This window comes from Littorina saxatilis, linkage group LG17 (genome assembly GCF_037325665.1).
Source record: "Littorina saxatilis isolate snail1 linkage group LG17, US_GU_Lsax_2.0, whole genome shotgun sequence".
NCBI lineage: Eukaryota > Metazoa > Mollusca > Gastropoda > Littorinimorpha > Littorinidae > Littorina > Littorina saxatilis.
This window is the reverse complement of record NC_090261.1, coordinates 12,916,782-12,944,600: the sequence shown is the minus strand read 5'-3', so window position 1 is coordinate 12,944,600 and position 27,819 is coordinate 12,916,782. Positions and strand designations below refer to the sequence as shown.

The 27,819-nt window shown below is 43.2% G+C and overlaps 1 protein-coding gene across 2 annotated transcripts; it reads left to right on the top strand.

Annotated features, from left to right (window-relative positions):
• Window positions 1-653: 653 nt before the first annotated feature.
• Window positions 654-25,462, top strand: LOC138952763 (uncharacterized transporter HI_0519-like). Of its 2 annotated transcripts, XM_070324483.1 has the most exons (12): window positions 655-1,457; window positions 2,480-2,640; window positions 4,231-4,467; window positions 5,414-5,558; window positions 12,403-12,594; window positions 12,856-13,017; window positions 16,714-16,839; window positions 17,865-17,998; window positions 18,723-18,891; window positions 21,056-21,313; window positions 21,741-21,921; window positions 24,083-25,462. In XM_070324483.1, exons 1-12 carry the CDS (start codon window positions 1,287-1,289, stop codon window positions 24,097-24,099), a joined length of 1,953 nt encoding a protein of 650 aa, XP_070180584.1. In that variant the 5' UTR covers window positions 655-1,286; the 3' UTR covers window positions 24,100-25,462. The 2 variants fall into 2 exon arrangements, with proteins under 2 accessions (XP_070180585.1, XP_070180584.1); XM_070324484.1 differs by lacking the exons at window positions 21,056-21,313; window positions 21,741-21,921 and having other exon boundaries at window positions 654-1,457.
• Window positions 25,463-27,819: the final 2,357 nt, after the last annotated feature.

Here is a 27,819-nt window from a genome sequence, read left to right as displayed (position 1 = left end):
CACACACACACACGCACACTCTCACACGCACACTCTCACACAAACACACACTCACACATGCACACAACGACGCCCATTTACATAGAAACACCCCCTCCTATAAGCGGGGATGAAAGAGTGGTGGCCAGTGACCCAGAACGAACAAAAGTCAAAGCTGGCTGGTTTGTATTCAGGGAAATTTGCACGAAATGCACGCACGAGATACGACTTTTTCTTTTATTTTCTCTTTTTGGGACTTTCATTTGCGTTAGCTCGGTTTGATATGAAAAACCGAAGAAAAGCCCTGCCATTTTGCACTGAGAAACTTTGGAAGTAGCGTTTGTACTACTGGGTCTCGCTGTAGTACAATTACCCTCACTTACTTCTTAGTTTGCTTCCAAAGTAAGCTCTTTTTTCGTCCCATGCATGCGAAAGTGAGGATGTACTTCCGATGTTGCTCAAAACTTTGGAAGTAGTCGCAAACTATCCTCAGTTACTTCCTCGCTTTGCTTCGAAGTAAGCCCTTCTTCCGGCCCATGCATACGAAAGTGAGCCAAGTACTTCCGATGTCACTCAAAACTTCGGGAGTTGTCGCGTACTTCCCCCATAAGCATACGGGCCCTGAAATCTAAAACTTCGCAAGTCGAGCCAAGATGATAAGTTGCAAAATCGCGTCGTGAACTCAGGAGTCACCGGCTGAACACGATGTACCTAGGTTCATGATGTACCTAGTTTCATGAGGCCTAAAAAAAGAAATAGGTGTGGTTACGGTAACCCGACCTACCCTATTTTTAGGGGCCGACCCTATAACTTTTTGTTTACATTTGTCAACATGTGTGCCTAGTTTCATGATGTTCCTAGTTTCATCTTCAATAAATTGTGTGCAACGGAGAGAGCCAGTCAGTGTATTTAAAAACAAGTCGCGTGAAGCGATATATCCAATTAATTTAGTCAAGCTGTCGGCATCAAAGTAACAGATTAACACCAAAACACAGTCATCGCCGAGATGACCGAAGAGAGTTTATCTGGGCACTGGACTTGACTTTTACTGGAAAGGCGTTAAACCAAAACAATGTCACGTTAGACTTCTAAGTCTTCTTTTGCTCCAAACACAAAATTGGAGACATACTCAGTGTCTTTGTTAGGATTTGAATATATGTTTTGAACACACCCAAGCCAAGAATCGGGCGGCGGAGGTGTTTCTCTCGGGATTCGAGGCACGGAGCCGGAGGCGCACGCTCGGTATAGCCTTGACTATACGAGGTGTAAACAGCAGCGATCAGCCATCTGTGCTGCATACTGACATAATGTCTACAGCGGAGAAGAGAACGAAAATGGATACAGAGGGTGCTAGGGGAATCGCACCCCCTGAAGACTTGGGCTGGTCAGCAGACGACTTCAACATGGAGGTTGTGGTCGTTCCTGGAAGCACTGACCAACAGAACTCAGCGCATGTTGACCTCGCCTTTCACCAACACGTAAGCGACTGGGCTGATTAATTTGCCAGCCAGTATTCTTTCTTTCTTTATTTGGTGTTTACCGTCGTTTTCAACCACGAAGGTTATATCGCGACGGCCAGCCAGTATCACTGTGTGTAGAACAATGCAAGTTTGATTCACTCATGACTTTCTCTTCAGAAACGGCATAGTCCTCACTCGACTATATCAATCCGTTTATCTCAGAGGCATTTGATGGTTGCATCCGGTATATCCGTTTTAAGCAAAGAATTCTATTTTTATTTTAATCTGCTGCTGTTGCAGAACCACTCTTATTCATGGGTCATTTCTGATCTTTCTTCTTCTTTTTTTTTTTTTTTTTGGGGGGGGGGGGGGGGTAGTATTTTGCAAGTGCAGAGTTACTAGCTAAATTTAAAAAAAAAATCAAGAACATTGTATTGCATTTTGACGAAACCATCTGATGGAGTCTTTTCCTTTCCAAAAGAAAGGGCAACGGTCACTTAAAAAAAAACACAGCACTTTATTCGTTATTTATGGGAACTGTTTTATCTTTTTTCGTTTAGCCATTTTAATTCTTCTGTTAAACATCATCACCATCACCAGCAGCAATTTGATACATCAACTTTATCACCAGCAGCAATATATCATATTATTTTCTTCTTCTTTCTCCCTGGTTATTATTCGTGTGTTTCTGTACCAATCCCTCATATTCACTTGTATCTCTAATGATCTGGACAATATAGTCACTGCATGAATGATTGATTGATTGATTGATTGATTGATTGATTGATTGACTGATTGAATGGTTGAGTGATTGGTTGATTGATTGAGTTATTGATTGATTGATTGAGTTATTGATTGATTGATTGATAGATAGATTGATTGATTGATTGGTTGAATAAAAGAGTGAGTGAGTGAGTGAATCAGTCTGTCGGTCAGTCGGTCGGTCAGTCGGTCAGTCAGTCAGTCAATCAGTCAGTGTCTGAGTGTCTGAGAGTTAAAACCACGTGTCAAGGAAGATAGATGACAAGTCTTGTGTTCAGGAGACAGAAAAGGCTCCTGACCTCACGTCACCGAAGGATGACGTCACATTATCAAACGGGATAGCAGGAGACCATGATAATGATGGCAATACGATGACGTCATGTTGTTACGCGCTCTTCGCATGGCTTGCACCCCTCAAAGCAGCCCTACGTCATCACAGGTTGTTGCTCTATTTATAGCTTTCAATCTCATGAAATAAAATTGTTACTTAATAAGAATTCTTAGTTTCACTTGTTTGGTGTAATAAAAGTACACTTTCACTGTTTCGATTTTGCTTCATGATATGGTGCGCTAAATTGATATTACTATCGTTAACTGTTAGGCTATATAGGGTTTTGAAACTATCGTCAATGTTATTATAGAGTTTTGAAACTATCGTTGTTATATAGAGTTTCGAAACTATCGTTAACTGTTATGTATAGAGTTTCGAAACTGTCGTTAGCTGTTATATAGAGTTTCTGAAACTCTATATAACAGCTTCCGATAGTTCTATCAAAAGCGCGTCGGTATCGTTCCCAAATGGGAAAACCCTGAAATGCCATTGCGAACCTGTCTTTTTGCTACGAAATGTACATTTCAACTAGAAACAAGGAAATCGGAAAGGAAGTTGAAAGTGATGCAAAAGTAACTGTGCCCGGCAAAGGGTATGTATTATAAACGCCTACGTTATTTTTAGAAACTCTCTATAACAGTTAACGGGTAATATCACTTGCGCGCACCATGCCGCCATTTTGCAAAACCCTCGTTATCTCTTATACATAGTTTTAGCAATAATGCGCACGGACGCGCAATTGATATAATTCTATTTAACAGTTAACGATAGTTTCGAAACTCTATATAACAGATAACGATAGGTTCGAAACTCTATATAACAGTTAACGATAGTTTCAAAACCCTATATAAGAGTTAACGTTAGTAATATCAATTTGGCGCACCATATCATGATATCTATTATTTTTGTTCTTCACTTTGACCGACTTTTTGAACCAGACTGCACAACCAATTACTAACAGCTAGCTTTTCCTTCTTATCCACCCAGAAGGTTATGCGTGGTGTACCCACATTCTTGCACACTGACCTTGGGGGGTCCCATCGCCGCTTAGTGTCACTGACATTATATTTCGTTATGTACACTGACACCTTAGAACCGACAGAGTTTACAAACACAAGACTTCAGTTTATGGAAGCCTGTTTTTACACACATATATATTCGGGGGTGTGTAGGTTTCAGTGTGTGTGTGTGTGTGTGTGTGTGTGTGTGTGTGTGTGTGTGTGTGTCGGTGGGTGCGTGTGGGCGCGCGCGCGCGCGCGCGCGTGTGTGTGTGTGTGTGTGTGTCGGTGGGTGCGTGTGCGCGCGCGCGTGTTTGTGTGTGTGTGTGTGTGTCTGTGTCTTTCTGTCCGTCTTTCTTGTAGCCTGTGCAAACTTCCGCCGAAGTAAAAAAAAAAAAAAAAATCAGAAACAACTGTATTTTTTCTGTATTTTGGTGTGTCTTTGTTTTCACTTACAAATTTTTCATATCTTACTCAGAAGATCTTCAACAACATCAAAAACAATCCAGAAACAGAGACAAACTGCCAATAAAGTCCCAAAATCAAGAATTAAAAAAAGTTAGGTAATGGAACGTTTAATTGTCGACAAAACATGCAAGACATTCACTCGTGTTTAGTCAAAAACTAAACGTTCCTTTTAACCGACAACTTCTATGATAATCAAAATTTGATTGCACGACTACCGGTATACATTTCACAGGCCATTTGTGGGTCGCTGGGGGAGCCGACTATTCTTCGTGCTGTACGTGCTATACAGTGGCTTTGCGCTGTACCGTCAGTGGGGAACAGAGGCTGCTACCCGTCTTCTGCTGCTTCTTGTCATCGTCCTGTGGGTGTCGCTGGGCCGGCGTGTCTCCCTGCAACTCCTCAAGCGTCTGGGACCCGTGGTCACCCTCCAGCCGGAGAAGGGCCGCACGCTGAGAACAGTTGTTCGATGGTGAGGCACTGTGCATACCATACAATACAATACGATACGATACGGTACGATACGATACGATACGATACGATACAATACGATACGATACGATACGGTACGGTACGACACAGTACGACACGGTACGATACGATACGATACGATACGATACGATACAATACGGTACGGTAGGGTACGATACGATACGATACGATACGGTAGGGTACGATACGATACGATAGGGTACGATAGGGTACGATACGATACGATACGATACGATACGATACGGTTACGATACGATACGATACGATACGATACGATACGGTACGGTACGATACGACACTACACGATACAATACGATACGGTACGATACGATACGGTACAATACAATTACAATACAATCACGATACGATACGATACGATATAATACAATTCAATACAATACAATTAATACAAGACAACGCAAGACAGGCAAGACAAGACAAAACAAGACAATACAATACAATACAGATTGTTCCGATCTCCCAGGTCAACTTATGTGCAGACCTGCTAGTGCCTTATCCCCCTTCGTGTGTACACGCAAGCACAAGACCAAATGCGCACGGAAAAGATACTGTAATCCATGTCAGAGTTCGGTGGGTTATAGAAACACGAAAATACCCAGCATGCTTCCCCCGAAATCGACGTATGCTGCCCGAATGGCGGGGGTAAAATTAGGTAAAATACGGCCGTACACGAAAAAGCACACTCGTACGAGTGTATTTGGCTGTCGCAGCCCACGAACGCAGAAGAAGGATCGCCAACAATAGAATGCTGTGTTTTGGACTGGGTGGCGTAACAGACTTGCAAGATTCTGTGAGAAAACCAAAATTCGTACACATTTGAACGACATACTGACTAGAACAATTTATAAGGATCCCTTCGACCTAAGCACAAAACAATCCATAACGTCTAACATTTTCCCCCTCAGGATTCTGTACGTTGTGGCGGCAGGTGGGGGTGTCGCCTACCTGGCGTTGGAGATTGCTCCCAAAAAACCAAGCAACTTGCTGACACTGGGTGGCATCGCCCTGCTGCTGTTGGTCGGTCTGCTGCTCTCCACACACCCACACAGAGTACGTGCACTGTAGAAATTAGTTATTAGTTTGGGTGGTCTTTTAGCGTGAACAAACTATGATAACTTGCTGCCACACAGAGTACGTGCACTGTAGAAATTAGTTATTAGTTTGGGTGGTCTTTTAGCGTGAACAAACTATGATAACTTGCTGCCACACAGAGTACGTGCACTGTAGAAATTAGTTATTAGTTTGGGTGGTCTTTTAGCGTGAACAAACTATGATCTTCTTCTTCTTCTTGGCGTTCGCAGAGGTTACACAATCAGTCCAGCACTGGTGATAAATGTTGTCGTTTTCTCCAACTCCTGTCGACTGCCGTATAGTTTGGTCTGCAAGGGAGTTGGTGACGGCCACACTTCTTTTCGTTCCTCATCTAGTAAGGGACATCGCTGTAAGATGTGTTCCGCTGTTTGGTCTTCTTGACCGCAGGCACAGGTTGGTGATGGCGCCAGCTTGAACTTTCGGTTCATGTGAGCATTGAGCCTGTTGTGGCCAGTACGCAGCCTGATGAGGTTGACTTGCTGCTCTCTGGACATTGTGTGGTAGTCATCTCTGTTTGTCCTTGGCCTCATCAATGCCTTGATGATTGTCTTCTGCTCACTAAAGCTGACACTGTTTTCAGGTTGGTCTTCCACGGCTCCTTCTTTCGCCAGCTCATCTGCCCTTTCATTTCCTGGTATCCCACAGTGTGCTGGTATCCACTGGAGGACAACTCTTCTGGTTTGTCTGACCATCTGTAATGCTTTGGCCAGCTGTGGGAGTTTGTCGTTCTCTAGGGCCTGAAGGACTGAAAGGGCATCCGAGAGGAAGACAACTTGGTGGCAAGGGTCTGCGGAGTCCTGAACCAAGGAGGCGGCCTGCATGAGAGCTTCTGCTTCTGCTTTATAGTTTGAACAAACTATGATAACTTGCTGCCACACAGAGTACGTGCACTGTAGAAATTAAAATCTAAACAACAAGAATACTGTGGGTGAAAACACAGTTGAAAAACAAAAGAAATCGGTAGTCACCAACACTAATACGATACGATACGATACGATAGGGTACGGGATATAGCTCAGTTGGTAGCGCGCTGGATTTGTATTCAGTTGGCCGCTGTCAGCGTGAGTTCGATCCCAGGTTCGGTGGAAATTTATTTCACAGAGTCAACTTTGTGTGCAGACTCTTCGGTGTCCGAACCTCCCCCCGTGTACACTACATTGGGTGTGCACGTTAAAGATCCCACGATTGACAAAAGGGTCTTTCCTGGCAAAATTGCTTAGGCACAGTTAATAATTGTCTACCTATACCCGTGTGACTTGGAATAATAGGCCGTGAAAGGTAAATATGCGCCGAAATGGCTGCAATCTACTGGCCGTATAAAATTTCATCTCACACGGCATCACTGCAGAGCGCCTAGAACTGTACCCACGGAATATGCGCTATATAAGACTCATCAATTGATAATACAGCACAGACAAAGACGAATTTTCGCCTCAAGAATCCTCAACAGGCGAAAATTCGACTTTGCCTGAGCTGTATTTGTGTTGGTGAGTAATTAGTTATCTCTTCAAAAAAAGTTAAGGACCGGTCATGAAATGTACACACTCTTTAAAATATTCGCCAAAAATCAAGGGTTTTACAATTTAATTGAAACGTGATTTTTTTGAATTCACAAAAGGGCAGTGAGTCTTGCTCTCGGAACATTTTTGGCAGGCAATGTTATTATACTGTGTCATGTTAAACAGGCAAAAAAAAGTGAGATTTTCTCTAAGAAGGGGGCAGTTTTCAAAGTCCTATGACATGCTCCTACCACGAAAACGGAGCGACTTGGATGAGGAACGCTGGGGCAGTGTGATGGCTACATGATGTTGTTTCTGCCAGGCAAGTGGTTCACAGTGTATCATTTCAACATCATCAAACAGAAGGAATGGTTTGAAGCAATTGGAAGAGTGCAGTTACGACAATTTATTCCCCCCTCTGCTTCTTTACCTCTGTAAACTTGTAGGGGTAGTTATTTTTCGATAATGACCCAGCAACCAAACAAATAACGACCCAGCAACAGCCTGAATCCTCGATAGTGCAATGGGTTGAGAAGCTGTTCTGTTTCGGTACTACTTTTTGCGACTGAAAAGTTCCGAGCGCTCTAATGTACGAAGTATACATCTCTGGAGCAAACAATACAAACATACCGCATTTAAATTAACAACTACAGGCCTGAACACATGAATCTCCATATAAAATCCATGAGTTCGGTTGTTTTCTGAATCTAGATCAGACGTTCATCACAAGCAATTTCCCAAGGCAAGTAACTCATACTTTGTCTAGCGACAAGAGTAGTTCCCCTTCTTTTCACTCAGTTTCTTCGACAACAGACTGCAATCCGACGGTCAGTTTTCAACAATATTTCATTTAATAAACAGATCACACGCAACAAAATGCACACATCTCATCAATTTAAACAACATAAAGCGGTTTCATACACTATTTTCCCCAGAAAACTTAACTTCATACAGTTTTTAACGTTGGAACACGGGTGCAAAAGTTCGTCTGCTAGTCCCATTTGACGAAAGAACATTATCCTAACCGATACCAAAACATATACAGAACACACAATATCTGCCTTTGCCGCCACAGCAGAATAACAGCATATCTGTGTACTTGATTTTAGTCCAAAATAGGAAAACTGACAAGAAGTGTTAACAGAATGGAATGATTTGCACGGAACTATACAACCGCGCATTAATCGATCGCCTGCGCAGGTTGACTGGTTGAGTGAATAGGATTCGATCAAACTTTCGCAAAAAAACTCCTCTTTTCTTTGAATAACTGAAGAAAGGAGGAATAAAGAGGTTACACACCTCGTCTCAGTGATTATCAAAAATAATGGTCTCAGTTCGCGGTCATGAAAAAGCTCGCTAAAGCTCGCATTTTTCATGATCCGCTAACTTCGACCATTATTTTTGATAATCACTGAGACTCGGCATGTAACCTCTACGTATTGGTTGGCCAGATAGTAATCGCAAAAAGGATGGATTGTCTCATCCAAATGAAGGCCATGCAGCAAATAAATGTTACAGAGAATGCAGCAGGCATCGACCATGAGCTGCCACCAACACTGTTGTCAGTGATCAAATTGTTCCAAACCGCTTACGCGCTTTCAACTTCACTGAAAGACGCCCAGTCCACAGAACATCACTGACTGCCAAACATCGAGCTGCCGACCAAGCCTGTCGCACTCAACATGTGACGTGGTAACGTCATCGTATGGCTCAGTTCTTCTTTACAGATGGGTCCCGCCTCATCTTGGATCCTGCTGATGGACGCATTAGAGTCTTGGGGCGTCGTAGAGAGCGCTTTGCAGATAGCGCTGTTCCAGAACAAAATCGTGGGGGCTCTGTGATGGTCCGGGGAGAGATCATCTTAGTTCGTATGACATCTCTCTATCGATTACTGGGTATCTTAACTAGTGATCGCTGCCGGAATAAGATTTTGCAGTTCTTCGTTGTAAGGAACACTACTGTTGTGAATTTGAAATTAGAGGGTTGTCTAGAGTAACAAGCTCTAGCATTGTTTTCGCTGCCATGTTTAAAATGACATTTTCAGTAGACAGTCCTCAGTTCTTCAATAAAACAATAAAGAAACAATTAAATCATTAAACCTTGTCATTTCTGTATGGCATGCGTTTGAAAAAGTGGTCCTTAACTTTTTTGAAGAGTATATAATTATGTAGAAATTAGTTATTACTTTATGCAGTCGTTTGGCGTGAACAAGCTATGAAGCAAGCAATGCCAATGGCAACTTGCTGGCACTGGCTGGCATCGTCTTCCTGCTGTTTATAAGCATGCTGCTCTCTATACATTTTCACAGAGTATGTGTTTGTCGTGCCGGATTCACGGAATTGCCGAATTCGCGGAATCGGCAACATTTTTGCCCATTTCGCGTAATCGGCAAAACGCTGCCCATTACGCGAAATCGGCAGCGTTTTGCCAAAATGCGTAAAGGCTGTTAAAATTTGCCCATTTCGCTAAAGCGGCAGCCAGTCTGTTACTTCTTGTGTTACCAGAACATTGCATTTACATTGCTTTACCTCCACATTATGGTTTTTACATTTAGTCAAGGACGAGACGAGGGTTGTGGTGTATGTATGTGCCTAAGTGTGTGTGTATGTGTGTGTGTGTGTGTGTGTGTGTGTGTGTGTGTGTGTGTGTGTGTGTGTGTGTGTGCGTGCGTGCGTGTGCGTGTGTGTGTGTGTGTGTGTGTGTGTGTGTGTGTGTAGATCGATTCCGAGGAAACTACAAGGCCGATCTTCATGAAACTTTACATAAAAAAATTTAAGATAATATCCCCGTACCATTTTTTCCTTTTTTGGATAAATGTCTTTGATGACGTCATATCCGGCTTTTAGTGAAATTTGAGGCAGCACTGTCACGCCCTCATTTTTTAACCAAATTGATTGCAATTTTAGGTAAGCTATCTTCGACAAAGGCCGGACTTTGGTATTGCATTTCAGCTTGGAGGCTTAAAAATTAATTAATGAGTTTAAATTTGGTCATTAAAAATCTGAACATTGTAATTAAAATTATCTTATTAGATATCGATCCAAAATTATTTTCATCTTATTATTCATTATTTTTTTAATTCCAAAAACATATAAATACGTTATATTCGGATTTTAAAAAAGCTCTGAAAATTAAAAATATGAAAATAATGATTAAAATTAAATTTCGATTATTGATTTAAAAACAATTTCATCTTACTCCTTTACGGTTCCTGATTCCAAAAACATATAGATATGTTATGTCTGGATTAAAAACAAGATCAGAAAGTTAAAAAGAATAAAGATACAGTAAAGCGTGCTATCCTGCTCAGCGCAACCACTACCGCGCTATACTGTCTAGTCAATTTCACTGCATTTTCCACGAGCGGGGGACTGGCAATGCTATTATGGTCTTGGTGTAAAAATGCTGTGCGTTCAGTTTCATTTTGTGAGTTCAGCAGCTTGACTAAATGTAGTAATTTTGCCTTACGCGACTTGTTACGGTCTGTGTCGATCTCCGGAAATGCACGAAAACTACACTGTTTGCCATAACTTATCGGTTATTGCGATATGTATATGTCGTGCCGATTTCACGTAATTGCCGATTCCGCGTAATCGGCAACATTTTTGCCCATTTCGCGTAATCGGCAAAACGCTGCCCAATACGCGAAATCGGCAGCGTTTTGCCGAAATCGCGTAAAGGCCTCTAAAACTTGGCTATTTTGCGAATTCGGCAATAGTGAGTTTAGTGTGTGTGTGTGTGTGTGTGTGTGTGTGTGTGTGTGTGTGTGTGTGTGTGTGTGTGTGTGTGGTCGGAAATCAAAGAACACGGGGCGTATAGGATCGCTGCAAAGCACGGCGTCGTCAATACTGCTTATTCCAGAAACCAGTAACAGAAGGCAGATTGTCAAATCCTACAGCTTGAAGATACAAACCCGGCCGTTTCTTCTTTTAGAAAGATCGCTACTATGCATTCCGCCCATGGTGGTCAGGGGTATTCAAAATGCGTCTGTCAGACATCCTGCAAATCCAAGAGATGCGCTTGTAGAAAAAGCGGCACTCGCTGCCACAGTCATGTCACCCGAAAAACAGCAAATGTAAAAACAAATAAAAGTTACTACCAAACTGCTTGTCAGCCAAACTATAACCTGTGTTTGTGGTACTGAAAGATGAAAATAGCAGCTTAACTTGTATTGTTCAGGAGCGTTCTTTTTTCACAATTTTGCGTAATTCGTTATGTTCATCTATTTGTTCATCTTTTTCTATTATCGTGCTATTCTCTTTTTTCGAAAATTAAATGTTTGCCTCGTTTGCATTACTAGTATACTGTGTGTGTGTGTGTGTGTGTGTGTGTGTGTGTGTGTGTGTGTGTGTGTGTGTGTGTGTGTGTGTGTGTGTGTGTGTGTGTGTTTGTGTTTGTGTGTGTGTGCGTGCGTGCTAAAAAGTATATTATCACATGGTCAGTATCGACAACACACACACACACACACACACACACACACACACACACACACACACACACACACACACACACACACACACCACACACACACACACATAGCGGAATGGGCAACTTGCCCATTACGCGTAATCGGCTGCCGATTCCGCGTAATCGGCTGCCGAATTCGCGAAATAGCCAAGTTTTAGAGGCCTTTACGCGATTTCGGCAAAACGCTGCCGATTTCGCGAATTCGGCAGCGTTTTGCCGATTACGCGAAATTGGCAAAAATATTGCCCATTTCGCGGAATCGGCAATTACGTGAATTCGGCACGACATATACATTCCAGTATCTAGCTGTCTAAGTGTGATGATATCCCAGGCATTTGAGAACTTTAATACCAAAAAATGCCTGCCGATTTCGCAAAATGGGAACATTTAAGAAGCCTTTACACGTTTTCACCAAAACGCTGCCGATTTCGCGTAGTGGGCAGCGTTTTGCCGATTACGCAAAATGGGCAAAAACTGATGTTGCCGATTCCGCGAATTCGGCAATTCCGTGAATTCGGCACGACATGTAAGTTTACATTAGAGATGCTGGACATAGGCAGTGATAATTACTAAGTTTAATTGATCTTGGAAGATAGAAATTGCCTGTTATGATCAAAACGAAGATGCAAGCCAAGTCATGTACAAAAACCGTCTTTGTAATGATTTGCAATGTACGACTACAAAGCTACTACTATTCATTATTTTATATATTTCTTTGTTTATGAGTATTGCCTTTTGAAAACATATGTCCATTTAATTGAATGATACATCGATCCACGATACCTGTCTTGCGCTGAATACAGGCTAATACAGATCGCACGTGCATTGTCTGACAGGTGAACTGGCACACGGTTTTCTGGGCTCTGGCTATACAGTTCTACCTGGCAGTCTTCCTAATACGAACCCAGCAAGGTAAAGACTTGTTCCAGTGGCTGGGGGGTCTGATGGAGAAATTCATCAGCTACACAGACATCGGCAGCAAATTCCTCTTTGGGGACGCCTACACTATGCATCCAATGGTCTTCCAGGTGTGTTATGATGTGTGTGTGTGTGTGTGTGTGTGTGTGTGTGTGTGTGCGCGCGTCCGTGTTTGAGTGTGTGTGTGTGTGCGTCCGTGTTTGAGTGTGTGTGTGTGTGTGTGTGTGTGTGTGTGTGTGTGTGTGCGTATGAGTGTGATCGCGCGTGCGTGTGTATGTGCGTGCATATACAAGCCCTCCTCGCGACTTTATGCGAAACCTTTTTTGGTCGATCAAATGAACCAACTTTGCTGATACTCATTGGTTTTCTAGATGCTGCCGGTGATACTGTTCTTGAACTGCGTGATCGCCGTGGGGTATCAGCTGGGTATTATCCAGGCCCTCATCGCTACTCTCGGCCGCTTCCTTTCCTTTTGCCTGGACACAACGCCCATAGAGTCCGTCAACGCTGCTGCCAACGTATTTCTTGGACTGGTGAGTATCGTTGGCGATCTTTGTCACGATTGCAATTTTGTACCAAAAACGTATGCAGTAAAATGTTGCACACTTGGGTGGCCGAGTGGTAACGCACTTGTGCTCGGAAGCGAGAGGTTGCGAGTTCGACCCTGGGTCAGAGCGTTAGCAATTTTCTCCCCCCTTTCCTAACCTAGGTGGTGGGTTCAAGTGCTAGTCTTTCGGATGAGACGAAAAACCGAGGTTCCTTTGTTGTACACTACATTGGGGTGTGCACGTTAAAGATCCCACGATTGACAAAAGGGTCTTTCCTGGCAAAATTGTATAGGCATAGATAAAAATGTCCACCAAAATACCCGTGTGACTTGGAATAATAGGCCGTGAAAAGTAGGATATGCGCCGAAATAGCTGCGATCTGCTGGCCGATGTGAATGCGTGATGTATTGTATAAAAAAAATTCCATCTCACACGGCATAAATAAATCCCTGCGCCTTGAATATGTGCGCGATATAAATTGCATAAAAAATAAAAAATAAATAAAATAAAATAAAATCCCTGCGCTTAGAACTGTACCCACGGAATACGCGCGATATAAGCCTCATACAGCATGACTTCCCTTCTTTGTCTCTGTTAATCCAGGGAGAAAATATCCAGCGATATTTCTCCGTAGGCCTAAAGTTCGGCCATGACCTAGGCAAAATAACTTGCGCAGCCGCAGAAACAAGAAAATGGAAATCTTTTATGAAATGATTGGGAGCCACGCAAATTTGACCTCTTGATTCCGACCATGAACCCGCTGTTGATAATCTGGAAGGTCGTACCAGAAATGCAGATCTATCTCTGGCCGATTCATAGATTCAACCTACAAACTACGACCTCATCTGTGATCAGATTGCCAAGCAGTGCGTGAAATCTTTTATTCTAAAGCCTTATGGCTCGTTTCGACAAGCATTAAACGGATGAAATTAACCACATGCAGTTTTATTCTTCAGAAAAATGCACACAAAAAATGGGTTGGTTTCGGTGATTTGTACATAAACGTCTTCCTCACGATAGATTCGCTGATTTGTCTTATGAAGCCGTCATCAACACGAACACAATGATTGCAGAAGCAAACTCTGTACCTACACGACCGAGACACAAGACTGATTATTTCACAGCTGCAATGTGAATAGAGAACAAAGACATTTTGGGTAAGCTTACTCATGTCAGGTCTTCACTGACAAGCTAGGAACAGACGGAAAATTCCGAACAAAAGTAAATGACGTCAAAGTCTCTTTCGCTTTGCGTGTAACTTTGTCATGACGTCTTTTTGTGACGACAGTATACGCGACAATTTGTTCGCTTCCGGTGTCATTTTAGACTGAAAAGCAACTCAAAAGAAGGAGCTAACTAATTAGCCTGTGTCTTGAAACAGCTGAAACACTCTTTTGGATTGCCGTTTCAATGTTAACCAAAATGTTAAAGAAGAAAAACAAGGTTCAGTTGCGAAATGACAGCGGATTGAGCATTTATTCCTGTTGATGAATTGTACGATTGAAGCTTTATTCTCTCCGTCAACCAACAAGACTAGATTTGTAGCAGACGAAAAACAAAGTGTGCGTTTTTCCTGTCTTGTGAAGGCGATTATGTCGTTATAAGTTATCTGTACGTTGTGAAGACATTTCAAAACAAAATTTAGCTTTGATGCGTCACGGGATATTAGCTTATACGTTTTCATCCATGGAATTGTTTTTTTTTTCGTCTTGGCAGGGTGAATGAATTCATGATGTCTTTTCCGGAACTGGACAAAACTGGCCTTGCCAAGACTGAAACAAAATATAGTTCTACAACTTCTAGGCTTGGGTTGATTGCCCATGGTGAATTTCCAATGATTTGTTTCCACATCCCATGACAAATTCTCTTTACTTTGGTCATGCCATATATACGTTACAGCTCCATCCATCCATGGTATCGCGTGATATTTTGTCTCGACGGGGTGAAAGAATATAATGACGTCACTCTCGGCAGAGCCTCGAGTGACGTCATCATATTCATTGACCCAGTCTCGACAAAATATCAGGCGATACCATGGATGGACGGAGCTGTAACTTATACATATTGATTGATTGATAGAGTCCGTCAACGCTGCTGCCAACATCTTTCTTGGACTGGTGAGTATCGTTGGCGATCTTTGTCACGATTTCAATGTTGTACCAAAAATGTGTGCGGTAAAATGATGGACACCTCGCACTGTGTGAGTGTCGTTGACGATCTTTGTAAGGAGTGCACTCTGTGACTGATTTTGTTTTCGGGGAGAACTTGGACACTACGGCAAAAGAGTCGGTCACCGCGGCTTCCAAGATCTTCATCCGCATGGTAAGTTCGCTGTGCCGGAACAGTGCAAAACGTCCAGCGCATACATTGTTATGCACTCACCCCGCGGGTTAGGGGGAAGAATTTACCCGATGCTCCCCAGCATGTCGTAAGAGGCGACTAACGGATTCTGTTTCTCCTTTTACCCTTGTTAAGTGTTTCTTGTATAGAATATAGTCAATGTTTGTGAAGATTTTAGTCAAGCAGTATGTAAGAAATGTTAAGTCCTTTGTACTGGAAACTTGCATTCTCCCAGTAAGGTAATATATTGTACTACGTTGCAAGCCCCTGGAGCAATTTTTGGCTCACGTAAGTGTAGCCTATGCGATCGTAACTTTGTCTGTCTGTGCGTGCGTGCGTGCGTGCGTCTGTGCGTGTGTATGTCTGTGGTAGAAACTCTAACATTTGAAGACGTCACATTACATTGACGTCACATTATGACTAACGTCACGCGAAGGAAGTACTGACAGTCTCGGTCATTATTATTTCGAGCGCGCCGAGACTAGTTGGCAGTCGTGTCCTTGTAAGTAGGCAACATGCAGACAGACAGATCTAGATCTAGTGTCTCGCTTTCTTGCACAGTTTCACCTATGCTCTTTCTGTGTGTGTGTGTGTGTGTGTGTGTGTGTGTGTGTGTGTGTGTGTGTGTGTGTGTGTGTGTGTGTGTGTGTGTGTGTGTGTGTGTGTGTGATTGAGTTTGTGTGATTGAGTTTGTGTTACTGTTTGTCGATTTCTTACGTGAGCCTTGATGGCTTCGCCTCTTGTTTGATTAGTGCTTTTGTGAACAAGAAACAATTAACAAGTGGCTCTATCCCATCTTCCCCCTTTCCCCGTCGCGATATAACCTTCGTGGTTGAAAACGACGTTAAACACCAAATAAAGTAAAGAGAGAGAGAGAGAGAGAGAGAGAGAGAGAGAGAGAGAGAGAGAGAGAGAGAGAGAGAGAGAGAGAGAGAGAGAGAGAGAGATCATCAGTTCAGTAATAATCGGGTGAATAAATTCTGACTCTTTCGCAAATCACAGACGTTATTCAAGGGCTTATTCATCGTAAGTGTGTGCGTGTGTACATGTAGGCACGCGTCTGTGTGTTCCGGTTAAATTTGATCTCTCTCTCTCTCTCTCTCTCTCTCTCTCTCTCTCTCTCTCTCTCTCTCTCTCTCTCTCCGACCGATTAATTATTTAATTGATTGACTAATTGATTCGTCTCAAGCAGAATCGCCTTTTATTTTATTTGTCGGTCAAGTCATTCAGGTCAGAACTGTTCGCCGTTAGGACGGGAAGATTCTCCAGAATTTAATTATTTCACTGATTGATCGACTGACTAACTAACTAATGGATTAATTTAAGATTGATTTGTCTCAGGCAGTAGCACCCCTGCTGGTCAAGCCGTTCCTGAAAGATGTAACGGAGTCGGAACTGTTTGCAATCATGACGGGAGGATTCGCTAGTATCGCGGGGGCTATCATGGGAGCCCTGGTTGCTATTGGGGTCAGCATTTCTAATCTTTCTCAGCTTTTGGTTTGAAAGCTTGTAGAACTACTGTTTTGGCATGTCACAATTTTAATTTATCTTTATGACTTTGTTTGAAGCATGTTTAGGTTTCTCTGTCAGTGTTTGAGTATGCTTAAGTCAAAACGAAACGTTCACTAGAGCTTTGACCTAGCGGTTTTCGAAATGATAATGAGAAATGAACAGAATAGTAACTTAGCTCAGTTCGGCATTGCTTCTTCAATCTCCAAGAATAGGATATCTTTAAATTTGTTGCATCTTTGATCTCGCCATCTCTTAACTTTAAAGAAGACGTTTGAAATGGGAAAGTTAGTAGCCTATCCAGGGTTGGACCTAGTGCGTGAGAGGGAGGGGCTTCCAAAATAAGGCGTACAGGAAGAGTGCTGGCCGGGTTTGTTTGTTTGTTTGTTTGTTTTGTTTGTTTGTTTGTTTGCTTAACGCCCAGCCGACCACGAAGGGCCATATCAGGGCGGTGCTGCTTTGACATATAACGTGCGCCACACACAAGACAGAAGTCGCAGCACAGGCTTCATGTCTCACCCAGTCACATTATTCTGACACCGGACCAACCAGCCCTAGCACTAACCCCATAATGGCAGACGCTAGGCGGAGCAGCCACTAGATTGCCAATTTTAAAGTCTTAGGTATGACCCGGCCGGGGTTCGAACCCACGACCTCCCGATCACGGGGCGGACGCCTTACCACTAGGGCTGGCCAGGTGAGCCTTCCCCCAAGATGCTATTGAAATTTAGCATTTGAAAAGGGAATATTGTGTCTCTCCTTGGGAAAAACATTGTGCCGGGTAACGGAGCAGGACGGGGGGTGCTTCCGGAACCAAGGACCCCCCGATTTAGCATTTTAAAAGGGTATTTTGGGTCTCTCCTTGGGAAAAAGAAAATTTGCCGGGTAACGGGGCAGGAGGGGTGGGGTGCTTCCGGAACCCAGTTCCCCCCCCCCCCCCCTAGTTCTAGACCTGCTATCTGTTTCTGATGTCTTATTGGCAGATCCCGTCGAACCACATCCTAGCGGCTAGCGTCATGTCCGCCCCAGCGGCCCTGGGTGTGGCCAAAATCATGTGTCCAGAGACAGAGGGAGATAACAGTAGCACCACCAAGGACGCCTACAAAGTCAACTTGGGGTGGGTGTTTTTTTTAAAGGAAAAGATCCTGTAATCCATGTCAGAGTTCGAGGGGTTAAAGAAACACAAAAATACCCAGCATGATTCCCCCGAAAGCGGCGTATGGCTGCCTGAATGGTGGGTTAAAAACGCCGATACACGTAAAAACCCACTTGTGCGAAAACATGAGTGAACGTGAGAGTTTTAGCCCATGAACGATGAAGAAGAAGAAGAAGAAGAAGAAGAAGACGAAGAAGAAGAAGAAGAAGAAGAAGAAGAAGAAGAAGAAGAAGAAGAAGAAGAAGAAGAAGAAGAAGAAGAAGGGTTACTCCCCAAAACGGAGTAAGGCTACCTTAATGGTGGTGTAGGACGGTTATATACACACAAAAATCAACTCTCTGAAAATTCGAATCGGTCGGGACTGTATATTGGCTGATTTTAGCCTAAAATACCTGTTATGTTATTGTTATTGTTATTGTTATTGTCCGTTATGCGTGATGACGAGGATGCTGCTGCTGCTGATGATGATGGTGATGATGATGGTGATATTGATGGTGATGATGATAATGCTGATGCTGATGTTGGTGGTTGTGATGATGATGATGATGATGATGATGATGATGATGATGATGATGATGATAATGACGATGATGATAATGACAATGACGATGATGATAATGATGATGATGATGATGACGATGACGATGACGATGATTTCATGATGATGACTCTTGTGTGTTTTCAGAACGTCGACCAACCTCCTAGAGGCGGTGTCGCAGGCGGCTGTGATGGGTGTATCCATCATGGTCACAGTCAGCGCCAACCTCTTCATCTTCATGATCTTCCTCACCTTTGCCGACAACGTCTTCGAGTGGTTCGGCGAGCAGGTCGGCATCCACGACTTCCCCTTCACAGTAAGTCCCATCATTTAAGACGGCCCTTCGTTGAGCCCGAAATCGACTTCGCGAAGTCTTTTTACCAAACACTCAGGGCTAGAGCTTTGTGCGGTCCGTTTCGCGAAGTCTTTTTACCAAACACTCAGGGCTAGAGCTTTGTGCGGTCAGTTTCGCGAAGTCTTTTTACCAAACACTCAAGGCTAGAGCTTTGTGCGGTCAGTTTCGCGAAGTCTTTTTACCAAACACTCAGGGCTAGAGCTTTGTGCGGTCAGTTTCGCGAAGTCTTTTTACCAAACACTCAGGGCTAGAGCTTTGTGCGGTCCGTTTCGCGAAGTCTTTTTACCAAACACTCAGGGCTAGAGCTTTGTGCGGTCAGTTTCGCGAAGTCTTTTTACCAAACACTCAGGGCTAGAGCTTTGTGCGGTCAGTTTCGCGAAGTCTTTTTACCAAACACTCAGGGCTAGAGCTTTGTGCGGTCAGTTTCGCGAAGTCTTTTTACCAAACACTCAGGGCTAGAGCTTTGTGCGGTCAGTTTCGCGAAGTCTTTTTACCAAACACTCAGGGCTAGAGCTTTGTGCGGTCAGTTTCGCGAAGTCTTTTTACCAAACACTCAGGGCTAGAGCTTTGTGCGGTCAGTTTCGCGAAGTCTTTTTACCAAACACTCAGGGCTAGAGCTTTGTGCGGTCAGTTTCGCGAAGTATACTTCGCTTGGACGACTTCGCCCAGTTAATGCCTGTCCTCAATTGGACGACTTCGCCCAGTTAATGCCTGTCCTCAATTGGACGACTTCGCCCAGTTAATGCCTGTCCTCAATTGGACGACTTCGCCCAGTTAATGCCTGTCCTCAATTGGACGACTTCGCCCAGTTAATGCCTGTCCTCAATTGGACGACTTCGCCCAGTTAATGCCTGTCCTCAATTGGACGAAGTCGACTTCACGAAGCTTCCGGAACGAGAATTCGTGCCTTGATTGGACTACTTTCAGCATAGCTTCGCGAATCCAAGGGAACGCACTCTGCTCTTTGGGTCTTTCCTGGCAAAATTGTACAGGCATAGATAAAAATGTCCACCAAAATACCCGTGTGACTTGGAATAATAGGCCGTGAAAAGTAGGATATGCGCCGAAATGGCTGCGATCTGCTGGCCGATGTAAATACGTGATGTATTGTGTAAAAAAAATTCCATCTCACACGGCATAAATAAATCGCATAAAATAAAAAAATAAAAAATAAATAAATAAATAAATCCCTGCGCTTAGAACTGTACCCACGGAATACGCGCGATATGAGCCTCATATTGATTGATTGATTGATTCTACGTCCATCTTGAATCAAAAAAGCACTCTTCTTTCAAAAAGAACAACTTCGTCACAGCTACGGCGTAGCTTCGCATGTCAAAACTTGCGAAGCGATGTAGTGGACGAAGTACTTCGCCGTAGCTGCGGGTTTTCGGTATAAAGACTTCGCGAAGCTTCGGGTTGTCGACTTCGTGCTCAATTAAGGACGGGTTTAAAGAGACGAATTCTCGTTCCGGAAGCTTCGCGCATGCTTTATGGACCCGGTAGCGATTCATTTGCTCCTCATTCATTTACTTGAGCCATTGATGACACAAAACTAGAGCTTTGACAACATTTAAGTAATATTGTTATAGAATTGTAGAAATATTGTAGTATTTAAAACTAACAATATCTATCCATCAGTGTATATATCAGAGTTTAATTTCTATGTTGAGCTCACAAAACACACAGATATTGGTAGAAAAAGTAGCGATGAACGTACAGCCTGATATTAATGGGGCGAAGCCGACCTCGCGAAGTCTACTTCACGAAACATCCCCCGCTAGTAACTGGCCAATAATGTCACGTGGGAAAGTTTGCCTCAATAAAAGCAAGAGTATTTACTCTTTCACAACCCATACAACCCGACAGGGGCTAGGTGTTGGAAAAGGTAGGGCTGAGATATCATGTAGAGACGGTGTGTATATGTCCCACCCTCGTGTCACCAGTGTGTCACGTAAGTCGGGCAGTGTATGTCGGGACTCAAGCCCCCTTCGCTCTACAGAATTCTGTACATGATTCTCAGCCCTATCTTTTCAAACACATAACCCCGGATAGCCATAGAGAGACCTCAGCTTTAAGGAGAGCCGTAATAGAAAGTATCTCAGCGTGTATTGTGTCCGTCCAGCGCCTGCTATCCTACGTGTTCTACCCCCTGATGTACCTGTGTGGTGTCGACGCTGCTGACCTGCTCACCTTGGGCCGACTGGTGTCCGTTAAGCTACTGACCAGCACTATCTTCAGCTACCAGCAGGTGGCCGCCCTAATAGACAACTCGGCCACCCTTAGCAACTACACCAAGGCAACCAACGGCTCCTGGCATTACCAAGGCGACGACCTTGTACTTCACGACTGGAACGTGACCTTGACCGGCGGAGTGCTGACGGTATACTGAAACTTTTTGATATGTCAAGCAATTAAAAAAACAAGCAGATTAATTAAAACAAATTTAAATAAACTTAGTACAATAAACTAGCACTGAGAAAGAAAAAGGAAAAAGGTTTCCTTCGATGAGGTCAAGGTGGAAGGGAGGGTGTACGTGTATAAACCTTCTCTGTTCGTGGACCTTCTCACTTATTTTGCAATAACTTTCGAGCGAATTAGGCTTTTCCAACAAGTGTGGGTGTATTTAAAAGAGGACCCAGCTTTTCTTTCTTTAAACAGCAACAACTAGGTGCTTGGAAGGTAAGTGCCGACAGATGGTATTGCAAGAATAAGACGAGGCGCAATGACCATGGGAATTTAAAACCCTCGACTGCACGCCTTGCAGGATCGCCTAGCGTCCTTCTGTTATCTCTGTATCCTCTCTACAGGAGCGCTCCGTGGTGATGTCGACGTACATCCTGTGTGGGTTCAGCAGCATCTCGTCTATAGGTATCTGTATCGGCTCCATGACCTCCATCGCCCCCAGTCGCACCAAGCACATCCTCAAGCACGTCGTCATGGCCGGGGTGGCGGGGAACATCGCCTGCTTTCTCACGGGCTGTGTTGCGGGTCGGTTTGTGACGGATTTGTTAGATTTTATTTGGATATTTGTGTGTGTTAAAATAATAATAATTATAATAATAACAACAATTATATAATAATAATAGTAATATTGAATGCATAATCTTTATAAAGCGCGTGTATCCAGGGTTTAAACCCTGCTCAAAGTGCTGTACAATCATTGGGGGAGAAAAACAATAACATAACATTAGTTGCAGTGCAATCAGACACATAACACAGAATAACAATCGAACTTCATTATTCCTTAGAGCCCCGGGCCCTGAGACTGCTATTCGGGCGGCGGTGAATAGTTTTAGTGAATTTGTTTCTTCTTTTTAAATGTTATGATTTATTTTATTTTATTATTATCCCTTATGGTTGTCTTGTGTGATATAAATACTCGCTTTTTCTTAATAGATTTCGGAAATTCTGCCAGCAATTTCGACTGAGAAACGAGTGAAAACGCAGGGAAAATTGTCGAGCATGTGGAGAGAAATCGATTTGCTGTAACTGTGATGGCTGAGAAACAAATACTAAAATAAAACTTGCTAATAAAAACTACATCAGCTAATCTTCCATTAAAAACAAACAAACAAACAAACAAACAAACAAAAAGAAGCAAAATAATCTTAAAAGAGTATCAGATTTCTGTCTGGCAATAAAAGTTCAGCCATTGGAAGTTACTTTTCCAGCCATACCCAAAGAAGACTGCTTCGAATGAAAAAAAACCCACGTGTTTGCAAAGTGCACACGCAGTCTTATAACAAAAAAACTTGACATTTAAGTTACATTCAAAACTGTCTAAATAATCCGAGGAGAGTATCTGACTCGTCTGGCAATAAACATGCAGCCAAGGGGAATACTTGTCTTCAACCAGGCTCAGAGAGGATTGCTCAGGGCTAAACAATTGTAAAGTGCACATGCTCTGTTATCGACAGAACAGCTCTGGCTAATCTTTTGGACACACAAACCGGAACACGGACAGCTTTGTCAAATTAAGTGGTAAAACGTTTCCATAATCCCCTCCCGCTCGACACGCGAAACGCTGAAAGAACACCTTGCAATTTTCGGTCGTAGATTTGTGTTTGTGGTAAGGAATTTTGTGCAGATTTCAGGCCCTTTTGATCGGTTGGTAGTATTAGTTTGTTTGTTTGTTTGTTTGTTTGTTTGCTTAACGCCCAGCCGACTGGTAGTATTAGTACATGTAGTAAAGTAGTAGAAGTTGTAATAGTAGTAACCAGTTGAGGCAGTAGCAGCAGTAGTATTAGTATTAGTTGGACCTAGGTAAGAAGATGTCGAAAAGGCGGAAAGAGTTGTTGTTCTTGTTGTCGTCCATATTGTTGTTGTCCTTTATATGTATCTGTTACACTGTTTATTAGTTGCTTGACTATTTTTTTGTCTTCTTTTTGTGCTGGATTTTGCCCATGTTGTCTCCATTTCCTGAAATGACTTTTTGTTCAGAGAGAGAACAAGAACAAGAACAAATCTTTATTTGTCTAAGGCCACAGGCCCTTACAATAGTGGTTAAAATAACAGCAATAGTATCTGCACAGTTATAAATTATAGTCACGCATAAAATTCAACAAATACATTAAGACCCTGATGACATGTCACTGAACCTGATTTATAAGGGTTCGTCTCTTCTGTAACATGAAGAACACAAATCTGCTGAAGCTGTTCATCACATTATCCTCATTACTGCCACATAAATACACAAGTTGTTGTTGCAGCCGTCTTAGAGTTCGAGATTTTCAAAAACTTTGCTCGAAGGTCTTGATAAAAAGGACATAAAAATACAACATGGTGTTCAGAGAGAGAGAGACATAGAGAGAGGGAAAGAGAGAGAGAGGGGGGAGGGAGGGAGGAAGGAGGGGGGTCTATCTGGCTTTACTGACGTCTACATGCCTTTTATGCTGGATGAAGCCATGTACAAACAACAAGTTCCGTTTTCATGCTCTTACCCTTACATACGAAATAATAGTTATACCTCCATTCACCCATACTATGGTTTGATATCACGTTTAGACAGGCCGCATGCAAGTGATAGTAAAACATCGCGGTTTATGTTTGTTTGCTGTTGTTTAACGTCCCTTGAACCGCCCTGGCTGTGAGGGACCGTAAATCGATGTTAATTGAATACTGATGGTCACGTGTGCTATGTATTTTGCAGGTCTTCTCTACATATAAATCCTTCAAACAAGTGCCCGAGGTTGGGAAAGCAGCAGGAACAGATTAACCAACGCATTGACTGCACACGTGGACCCAGGAAACAACTAGATCTAGAACGAAATCCACTGGTCACTGCGTGCAAAAAACAACTTCAGGTCTAGATTGAAACCAGACTTTAGTTTATCTATTTCGTTTAGAGTGTATGCATAACAAATCCACCCAGATTTCAGTAGCAAAAAAGGACATATTTAGACCTGTCTAGATCTAAACCAGACTTTAGTTTATCTATTTAGTTTAGAGTTTAGTTGTATACATCCACTCAGATTTCAGTCAACGTGTACAAAAAAAGCCGGGCAGAGGAGAAAAAGTACATTTTAATCGATACACAAAGCTACTTAGCAGCCTAGAGAATCTCCATACAAAAGGTTGGAATGAGGGAAGACGCCGGCCTCCCAAGCGGAAGGTCGTGGGTTCAAATCCCGGCCGCTGCCGCCTGGTGGGTTAAGGGTGGAGATTTTTCCGATCTCCCAGGTCAACTTATGTGCAGACCTGCCAGTGTACACGCAAGCACAAGACCAAGTGCGCACGGAAAAGATCCTGTAATCCATGTCAGAGTTCGGTGGGTTATAGAAACACGAAAATACCCAGCATGCTTCCTCCGAAAGCGGCGTATGGCTGCCTAAATGGCGGGGTAAAAACGGTAACCCTAAACCCTACACGTAAACATCCACTCGTGCAAAAACACGAATGAACGTGGGAGTTTCAGCCCAAGAACGCAGAAGAAGAAGAAGAAGAAGAAGAAGAAGAAGAAGAAGAAGAAGAAGGAATGAAGGAAAAGCAGCTTTCAATCCGAACATACTGTTAACTCCATGCACACGGCGGACGAGGGGTAACTTGTGAACCCATGGGAGAAGGAAGGCCTCGTTGTTGACACAAAAGAAAATCCACGGAAGGAAAATAAGCTGTGGATACAGATCCACTTAGGGGACTGGGGATGGAGGTGTGCGTGGGGAAGGGGGGAGGGGGGGGGAGGCCTGTTCTGTGCATGCAGAAAAAAGAGGAATTACATGCGCTAAACGACCGTTACTTTTACACCCTAGCCAAAGGGACTGAAGGTGTTGATACGAAAGAAAGGTTCCTCGGAAGTAAAAGGGAATTTTGGATACAAATTCAATTCCCCGGTCACCCCGTACAAACAACCGCGGGCAGAAGAAGGAGGATACAACTATCTGTTCAAACTTGTGAAAAGAGGGAAATAAGCATGAGTGCTGGTACAAAAAGAAATATTTTTCGAAGGAAAATAAATTCTACATACAAATCCACCTATCAGTCCCCAGTCACTCCATGCAAACTTCAGAGACGAAGCAAAACCTTCACAAGTGCAGGGGGAGGGGGGGGGGAGGGTAGGGGGAGGGGGGAGGGGTAGGCGTAGATTTGAGGGTAAGCCTTAGTTAGAGTTGTAAAACAATCCTTCAGAAAACAAACATGCAAACAAACACTGAAAAACGGACGGATACTCATACAAACGAAAGAAACATACAAACAAACATGAAATTGAAACCGGAAGAGAACATGCAGTGAACAACAAATCTGCGCTGAAGGGATTGGGGGGGGGGGGGGGGGCGGTGAGGTGTGAGTGTGGGAATGGGAGGCATCTCAGAAAAAAAAGGTATGTGTACATAAAGCCACAACATCCAGAAATACATCTGTGCGTGCATGCGTGCGCGCGCGTGTGTGTGTGTGTGTGTGTGTGTGGTCGCGCGTTCATTAATTGCACTAGTTAATTTGTTGATAATATCATGAGTTTCACTCTTTGCACAATATACTTTGTTTGTAAGAGCACGCCTATTAGCTAAGCTTGTTGCGCTCGGCATGGCTTCAATGACATGTATACAAAATTATGTTTTTTCAAAATATGTGAATTGGCTTTACGTCAGAAATGAGATGCAGAAAGCAAAATTCAGTAGAAATACGTTTATTCGGAGGAAGATATCAATGTTCGCAAAACACTGTGATAAAAAGGGATGTGTGTGTGTATGTGTGTGAGTGTGTGTGGGCTGTCCAGGTATTTGGTACGGAAAGGAATAACAAGTCGCGTAAGGCGAAAATACAATATTTAGTCAAGTAGCTGTCGAACTCACAGAATGAAACTGAACGCAATGCAACGCAGCAAGACCGTATACTCGTGGTCCACCGCTCACGGCATAGGCAGTGAAATTGACAAGAAGAGCGGGGTAGTGGTTACGCTATGCTGCATAGCACGCTTTTCTGTACCTCTCTTCGTTTTAACTTTCTGAGCGTGTTTTTAATCCAAACATATCATATCTATATATTTTTGGAATCAGGAACCGACAAGGAATAAGATGAAAGTGTTTTTAAATTGATTTCGAAAAAAAAAATTTGATAATAATTTTTATATATTTAATTTTCAGAGCTTGTTTTTAATCCGAATATAACATATTTATATGTTTTTGGAATCAGCAAATGATGGAGAATAAGATAAACGTAAATTTGGATCGTTTTATAAATTTTTATTTTTTTTTACAATTTTCAGATTTTTAATGACCAAAGTCATCAATTAATTTTTAAGCCACCAAGCTGAAATGCAATACCGAACCCCGGGCTTCGTCGAAGAGTACTTGACCAAAATTTCAACCAATTTGGTTGAAAAATGAGGGCGTGACAGTGCCGCCTCAACTTTCACGAAAAGCCGGATATGACGTCATCAAAGACATTTATCAAAAAAATGAAAAAAACGTTCGGGGATTTCATACCCAGGAACTCTCATGTCAAATTTCATAAAGATCGGTCCAGTAGTTTAGTCTGAATCGCTCTACACACACACACACACACACACACAGACACACACACACACGCACATACACCACGACCCTCGTTTCGATTCCCCCTCGATGTTAAAATATTTAGTCAAAACTTGACTAAATATAAAAATCAACAGGGAAAAAGTACATTCGGATTATAACTTATAAATATAAGGAAGGTCTGTGTGGGTAGAGGAGGGTGGGGGGGGGGGGGTGTTACTATTAGAATTTCGACAAAGAAAGAAAAATTGATCAGAGGGCAAAGAAGCTTAGCCGGTGGCTTGGGGGTAGAGTGCAGAATCTGACAAGACCAGGCCCAGGCGGGTGACCAACCTCCAGGCGCGGCTGGTTCAGGGCGGATTTCTTTACGAGACAAATGACCTTGTGACGTCCTTTCCAGTCTTCGTGATGTAGGTCGTGGGTATAGATCTGCCGCTGAGCTCAGACCTGAGAAGAGTATTGTTAGGAGAGGCTCTGAAGTCTATTCAGCGCCCGAGCACGTACATTTGTTCGCTTCTCATATGGAGTCGCGAATCATAATATGGATTTTTTTCTTTGCAAGGGAAAATCAGTGGAAATGCAGCCCACTTCCTATGAGAACTGGGATGAAAGTGAGTGCGGGTTGATGAGGGGTGAAGAGGGTGTCAAAGAGTTGAAAACTGTGTGTGGGGGCGGATGGTAGTTGGGAGGAATGGGGGGGGGGGGTGTCAGAGAGAGAGAGAGAGAGAGAGAGAGGAGAGAGAGAGAGAGAGAGGAGAGAGAGAGAGAGGGAGGGAGGAGAGAGAGAAAGAGAGGGAGAGAGAGAGAGAGAGAGAGAGAGAGGGAGAAAGAGAGAGAGCGACAGAGAGAGAGGGAGAGAGAGAAAGAGAGAGGGAGAGAGAGAGAGAGAGAGAGAGACTAGGGGGAGAGAGAGAGA

What these genes read in the sequence shown, in the direction of transcription:
- LOC138952763 (XM_070324483.1), top strand. Translation starts at nt 1,287, where the DNA reads ATGTCTACAGCGGAGAAGAGAACGAAAATGGATACAGAGGGTGCTAGG. An exon ending in TCTCCACACACCCACACAGA is followed by an intron (nt 5,559 to 12,402) that starts GTACGTGCACTG and finishes ATTGTCTGACAG; the next exon opens with GTGAACTGGCACACGGTTTT. An exon ending in TCCACGACTTCCCCTTCACA is followed by an intron (nt 18,892 to 21,055) that starts GTAAGTCCCATC and finishes GTGTCCGTCCAG; the next exon opens with CGCCTGCTATCCTACGTGTT.